General features: G+C 38.2%; 1 protein-coding gene across 1 annotated transcript in view; it reads right to left on the bottom strand.

Moving 5' to 3' along the window:
- Positions 1–3,723: 3,723 nt before the first annotated feature.
- MAN1A1 (mannosidase alpha class 1A member 1) overlaps positions 3,724–6,806 on the bottom strand; it is a 122,547-nt gene continuing 119,464 nt past the window's right edge. The window contains exons 11-12 of the mRNA XM_019474607.1: positions 6,638–6,753; positions 3,724–5,155 (exon numbers count right to left, since the gene is read on the bottom strand). Coding sequence (XP_019330152.1) covers positions 5,029–5,155; positions 6,638–6,753 — 243 coding nt within the window. The 3' untranslated portion in view covers positions 3,724–5,028. The remainder of the gene's footprint in view (positions 5,156–6,637; positions 6,754–6,806) is intronic.

Below are 6,806 nucleotides of genomic sequence, written 5' to 3'. Positions count from 1 at the left end.
GAGAGGGGCTTCCAAAGGGAAGGTTGATTATGGTCACTTTAATTACAGGGTGAGTGAGGGCTGGTGCAGATAGAGGAGTGGATACCTGAGAAATGAGGGTCAAATGGCTGGCTTTCGAGGTACTTTTGAATGCTAACAGCCTGCTGGGCTCTACCTGGATTCTGCAGCTGTGTGACTTGCTCCATCTGCCACTCTGTACATGTATGAATGCAAAAAACCAGGAGAGAGCAAAACCATGTGTCTTATCTCTTCTCACAGTATTCAGACAGGAACTCTTGAGTCTTGGTGACCATTTCCTGGGTTTGGCAGACTGCTTTTTGATGCATCATCTTTCCTCCTGCATTTGAGATCAACCAGGACAGACTAATCCCAAGATTAAGGTGGATCAGAGGAAGGGCGGTTTCCATAGCAGATGCTGTCATATGAGTGCCTCTTGTGATAGAGCACAGCCATAGGGCAATGCAGACAGCGGGGCAAATCCTGTTAGTCATAACTAATTGTCACCTCGGTCCTAGTTCCTTTTTCCGCTGCAGAAAACAAACCACACCAAGCATCCAGTTAAGAAGACCAATTTGGTTGAAATTCTAACCCAGGCTTGTATTTACATCTCTTGTGAATAACGTGCTGCACTAAGGTTTGCATTAGTTCATGTTTAACTTGTTGAGTAGCAGTTTGAGTGGTCCTGGAGCCAGCTACAGGAGGGGACTGCCTGCTGACTACCCCAACGATTGCACTGCGTAGCTGCACACCCGCACCTATGCTGGAAAAATGAGACACCAGATCTAAGAGCTACACTCAGACATTACTTACTTAAGCAGGTCTAATGGGTGAGTCCTTTGACAGAAATTGATACTACCGAGACTGTTTTGTAAAATCACGGCAGTTTATTTCACTATCATCTTTGGATGAGGCTTTCTACTAAATGGAAAACAAGGTTATCTATGAGGTGTAGCCGTTATTTCAATATTTCGATGGGAGATCTTACTGACACGTCCTTCCGACACAAAATGTAGTTACAGTTCCTATGACAACTGTTCCTCTCTCCTCTGGAGCATGGACTAACGGTAGCGTTTCATTACATGATCATGTAACGCTGGGCACTGCGACAGCCTTGTCATCTCTGCTCCAGTGTTTGCTCCTAAATGGCATTTAGCTGAAGCCTGCTTATATTGTGCAGAAGATGAACTGGAGTGACTGACCTTCACTGTACTTACTGCCTGCCACTTCTGACTTCTCAGCCTTCTGCTTTTCGTTAGCAAGCTCACTTTCTACCAAAATACATTTGGTAGGATGAATTTTATTGACAAAAATTTCTAGGAATTTATTTCTGTGGTAGCAATTCTATACACTGACTAACGTTAATTAACAATAGTATCTTAACAAGTACACGGAGTACTAATCTGTATCAAACCAATCTGCTGACAAAAATTCATGAGTACAGCAGCCAAACCAGACTATGCAGCAGATTCCTGTAGTTACTTCTGCAACACGCTTTGGAAAAATTGTAACAAGTTGAACAGGTATATTAAAAGACTTTATTCACAATAGAGAAATTTTTACAAATATAAGTTCTTAAAAATTAAGCATCTTGATCTATTATGTATTCCATAATTTGCCTTTATATAAAGATGAAGAGACTGAATGGACTATGTACAAATAGAAAACAATTTAAATGCATGATAGAAATGGATACGATGTATGATGAAGTCACCATAGAAACAGTGAGCCATTGGGCATTGCAAAAATCTGTGCACAACCAACACATATGCAATACTTATTTCACAAACAATCAAAACTTTTTTTTCCCCCCGTGAAACAATGTGGGTGCCATTTAAAGTGATCTACCTCTTAGGACTTAACATATGCAGATTTAAATGCATTATTATGCTACAAAGAAATAGAAAAAGTATAGGCAGTGTGTTTATGCAAAGATAATGCTCCCCCCTGCCCCAAGCAATTTCTTTTGCTCTTATGAATGACTGGGAACACAAAGTGACCGTCACTAGCCACTTCCACGCGGCTGGTTCAGTGAACGGGAAATAAAACGCATGTTATCTCAGCAATCTAACAAGCAGTGGTAAGTACCGACTGTTTCAAAATGATCGCTTTAACTTTGGTGTTTTGGGGTTATTTAAAAAAAAAAAAAAGAAAATCAATATATTCTCAGTTTATGAAAAGGTTTTTTTCTTACAGTTGGCAGATCTACACGTTGTACAATCTTCTTGTCTACTTACATTAGTTTACAAAAAGTACAGTATAGTGCAGTTTGTACATACAACCTGAATACCAATACCAGTCGCATCAAATTTGTGCTCTTTCACATCATCGTAACTCCCAAACTAAAAAAAAAAATATTCATACTAAATGTCTGTGTTACAAGGAAACAGTCCTGACGTTTATATTGAAGTACATAGGACCCAATGCATACGAGAATTCTGTGTTTGTAGCCTGCTTTTTGAAACACGGAGAAGAGCTATCTGGTTCTCCACTGTTTCTCTTCAGCTTGTTAAGTAAATGCAAGATCACTAGACACATCTGGGGGAAGCATACTGTGGTTAAGAAAACCATGTAAAAAGAGGCTTACAAAACCCATTTTGCAAAGGCTGGTTTTGTCTGAGCTATTGTAGTTATTTAACTGATATGAGGCCTATAGCAGCAGCACATGCACACCCACGTGGTAGGCAGCAGCAGATGACCCAATAAAGATAACTAAGACAAAACTCAGTTATCTTATTACTTTTTGGTTAGAGGGAAGAGGGTTTTTTTATTTATATATATTTTTTTTTTTTTTTTGTTGAATTCCACAGCTACAATTTCTGTGTGGTACTGGGGGTGGAAGCTCCCTTATAAATACAGTTGCTGAAGAAACACAATGAAATATTATAGTCCTCCAAAGATACAAATTCTGGAGTATCAAAATCAGCAGGAGTTCTGCTTTTCAACAGAGAGTCAAGACTTCATCCTTGCTCGTTCAGTTTCAGAAAACTGCTACTGTGACACTAGGGAATCCATGTTTTAAAAAAAGAAAATAATAATAAAAAAAAGCAGTAAAGCAAAAAGTCTTGCGCTAATGTGCCGGTTCCATGTAAGCGGGCTTTATCTGAGGCAGATGCAACGTACATTTGTATCCATTCTCTCAGCGCTGGGTTGCCCAGGCTCAGCAGGGTACCCTTATTAAATTCCATGTACGAATGCACAACGTACATGCGATGGAAGGATCAGCATCACTGAACGTCCTCTTGCCTTGCCCCCTACATAAATGTCTTTGGCAGCTCACGTGGCACATGCCCTCTTCTCTGTCTGCAGGGGAAGCAGAGAGGCAGTGCTGTCTTTACAGACTCCAGAGGGTCAAGTTTATGGGTCAGCCTCCAGCTGCTATATATAAAAATGTAATCTGTTATCTTTGCTCTTGGCTTCTACCTAAGAAAACCTACATTGCAGATGTATCAGTATAGAAAAAAATGTACTCTGTAATGCCTAAACTAACAAACGTGCCTCCTCAGCTGTGATTAGCTATGCTGGACATGTCAGCTATCTTACGAAATACCTTTAAGGAAGATTACTGTTCAGAACCGTATCTGTTTTGCTGCAGTCCAGTCAGTGAATACCATGTTTTCTCAGAATTGGAAGCCAGGTGTTATACCCTACTCAAAATGTATGAAAGTCATTCTATCGCTAAATGAAAACACAGGTAGACTTAATAATCATGTAAACCACTCCAAACTACACTTAAGTAGAAACCGGACTTAATCATGCTTCGTTTTGTTTTGGTTTTTTTTTTTTTTTTTTCCTTTGGTGATGCCACCAAGTAAAACATTTTTGCCAGAAAAGCTGTTATCCTTCTTAGTAAGCCAGGCCTCTAATCTAGGGCATATTTTCAAGCACACGGCATTTCTGTCACTTAGAGAAGACAGACTCGGTGCTTTCAGAAAGTTTTAGTTCTATGCTGGGTAATTTCCTCTCTGAATGATTATCTTCTTTTAAGGAGACAAGTTTTCTTCAAGGCATCTGAACATCTAGTTTTGTTCACGTAGATGATGATACATTGCTTTGTGACAATCAACTATCGAAGTCTGGTGTCAAGTCTGAACCTATCAGAATGTTTGAGGAAGTCCCAGAAAACCAAACAAATTGCCTCTGGTATAATTCTCAGCTCCCAGGAAAATGTCATTGAGTATTTTTTTGTCTTTTTACCATCCAACCAAATGAAAGCTTCTGGACTAAACATATAAAGAAGGTAAGACTCCCTTTCTTAATAAGAAATTACTATTTTATTTTACTCCATAGTAGCCTGACTAAAGACATGAGAATAACACCACTTAGAAAAGGGAGGAAGCAATTTATTCTATTACAATATTCTAATCAAAACCTGAAAAACTAAGGTCTGCTAACTAATGTGCTAACTTCATAGAAACTAGTTCAGTCTAACTTCAATGTGTACTGCAGTTTCAGAGTCGTGTCTGCATGAGATGAAAATATTCTTAGATTTAATTGACAATGAAATACATCAGATACTTTACCAAGTAATGATAGACCCGCATAAGAAGAGGCTGTCACAGTCACAAGATTTGTCTTGGATGAGACACAAAACAAATTAACATAGAACAAAAAAAGAAGAAAGCTCTTTATACTTAATTCAATATGGCTTTTTGCAACATGGCAAAATATTACAGCTTAAAGCAGACATCTCCTCACAGAGGAGAAAAGAATTTTGCAGTCAAATTAAAAGCACAACAGGAAACAAGTAACATGCAGACCCTCTGCTCTTTTTGGCCAAGATGACACTGCAGCCTAACAAAATCTGGAGAGATGTCCTATTTCTCTTCTAAAAAGTGGTTCACCTGGATAAGAGGAATGAAGTGTTATCATAATCAGCTGTGGTCCATTCATAAATATTTACTTTTATAAAGAAAACAGACTGCAAAACACTTGATTTAAAAATTTAACTGAGGAATTTAAAACCAAATCATGTGCCCAAGTCCTGGAAAGAAACATAAGGAATGAAACAAAGTATAACTTAATCTTCATCTATTTCTGGTTTTCTTCTTTATTCCCATTGTCTTTGTGAAGAACAGGGAGAGGATGAGCCTCTGTGTTGAAGACCCAGTGTTCAAATGGAAGAAGATCATCTTCAGAAAACAGCAAATACAAGTACCTGGCACGAAAAAAAGCAGGAAACGTGACCACATCAGGGAAATGAAACTACAATAGTTTTCAGGAAAACATAAATACCTGATTTCCCTCGATGAATGTATGAATGGAAATAGCTGACCAAACACAAAACACCAGTAAGTCCCAGCATCACAATGATTAGCACAAAACTTTGGGGCTACTCAACTCAGATTGGACTCAAGGGCAATAGCAACTGGAGAGCAACAAAAGAATGCCTCTATCCTAGCAGAGGACAAAGAAGTTTAGGCTGTCAAGGTTAAATATCAGTTCACTTCACTTCGTCCTCGGTTATTTTATTACAAATTGTTTTGATAATATACAACTATAGTAATTTTTCCTCCTGTCTATCCTAGCAGAGGACAAAGAAGTTTAGGCTGTCAAGGTTAAATATCAGTTCACTTCACTTCATCCTCAGTTATTTTATTACAAATTGTTTTGATAATATACAACTATAGTAATTTTTTTCCTCCTGAATGTCCACATATATCAAGGTGTAGGAATAAAAATATTGCAGTCCAATCCTGTCTTACTTCTGAGAACAACTGCTGGCTTAGGATTTTTAAAGAAGAAAACTAGCACTAGACCAGTAGCTTGGGCAGCCATTTACCAAGACAGGGTCTATTAAACTCAGCAGTAACCAATAAAAAACCACAACATTTTATTCATTGTCATGATACAAGGTGGTAGCTACTGTAGCATGATTATTGAAGTCTGCTTAGACATGAAAGTCTGCTTAGCAAATGAAATTTTATTTTTTCTCAATCACCATCCTTCCCTCAAGGCTTTTCTTGGTCTAATTCTGATAGGCCAATTTAAAAGGTATAGTAGAGGCAGCGCCTCTACTCTAAAAAAATGCCACTATGTGTATAAACGTATTTACGACATTTCTTTTACTTGAGTATTACACTTTCTGTTGAAACGGCATGATTGCTTCTTTCTGGTCTTTGCAACTTTTTCTTGCACGGGGGGGGAAGAAAAAAGTGAAGGGACCAAGACAAAACTTCCTTTGTTTCATTAAAAACTTAGGAGATGGTGATAGATAATGAAAGCTTTTGTTTTTCCTCTTGACAGGCCGTGCAAGCTTACCACGCAAGTTGACTTCTTTTTCTGTAGTTTTAAAATGAAAGGTATGCAATACAAGCCTGGTAAGTCCTCTGTCTGGTCAATTTGTTTCACTAATGTTGGCATATATAATTAGATCTACCAAAGCTAGGAGATGTAATTTCTCAACAAAGACTATCAAGTACCTTTATCAGAATAAAGATGATTTCCAGAAGTCATAGAATTTAGTTCACTGATATAAAAGGAAAAAAAAGGCAATTTGGCTTCTCATCACCTAAGAAAAGCTCTACTATTTCAGTCAGATTTTGTTATGTGAATGTCAAGGGTACTCACGATAAATACATCTGTAAAGATGATACACAGAACTACTTCATATTAATGAAAGTCAACTTTCTTAACTTACTTGAGTGTCTCTGAAAGGAAGAAACTTTGCTGCACATCATCATGGCTTTCATGATTGTTATAAACATCTCTAATGCCAGAATAGCCACCATCTACTCTGCAATGTTTTTCCAGTGCCTGAAGAGGGGGGGGGGGAGGGGAAGACAGTGGGGTGAAGAAAACGAAGCATC

Source organism: Aptenodytes forsteri, unplaced genomic scaffold, assembly GCF_000699145.1.
Source record: "Aptenodytes forsteri isolate BGI_AS27 unplaced genomic scaffold, ASM69914v1 Scaffold217, whole genome shotgun sequence".
Classification (NCBI taxonomy): domain Eukaryota; kingdom Metazoa; phylum Chordata; class Aves; order Sphenisciformes; family Spheniscidae; genus Aptenodytes; species Aptenodytes forsteri.
The sequence above is the reverse complement of the archived record's forward strand: the minus strand, read 5'-3'. Positions and strand labels throughout refer to the sequence as shown.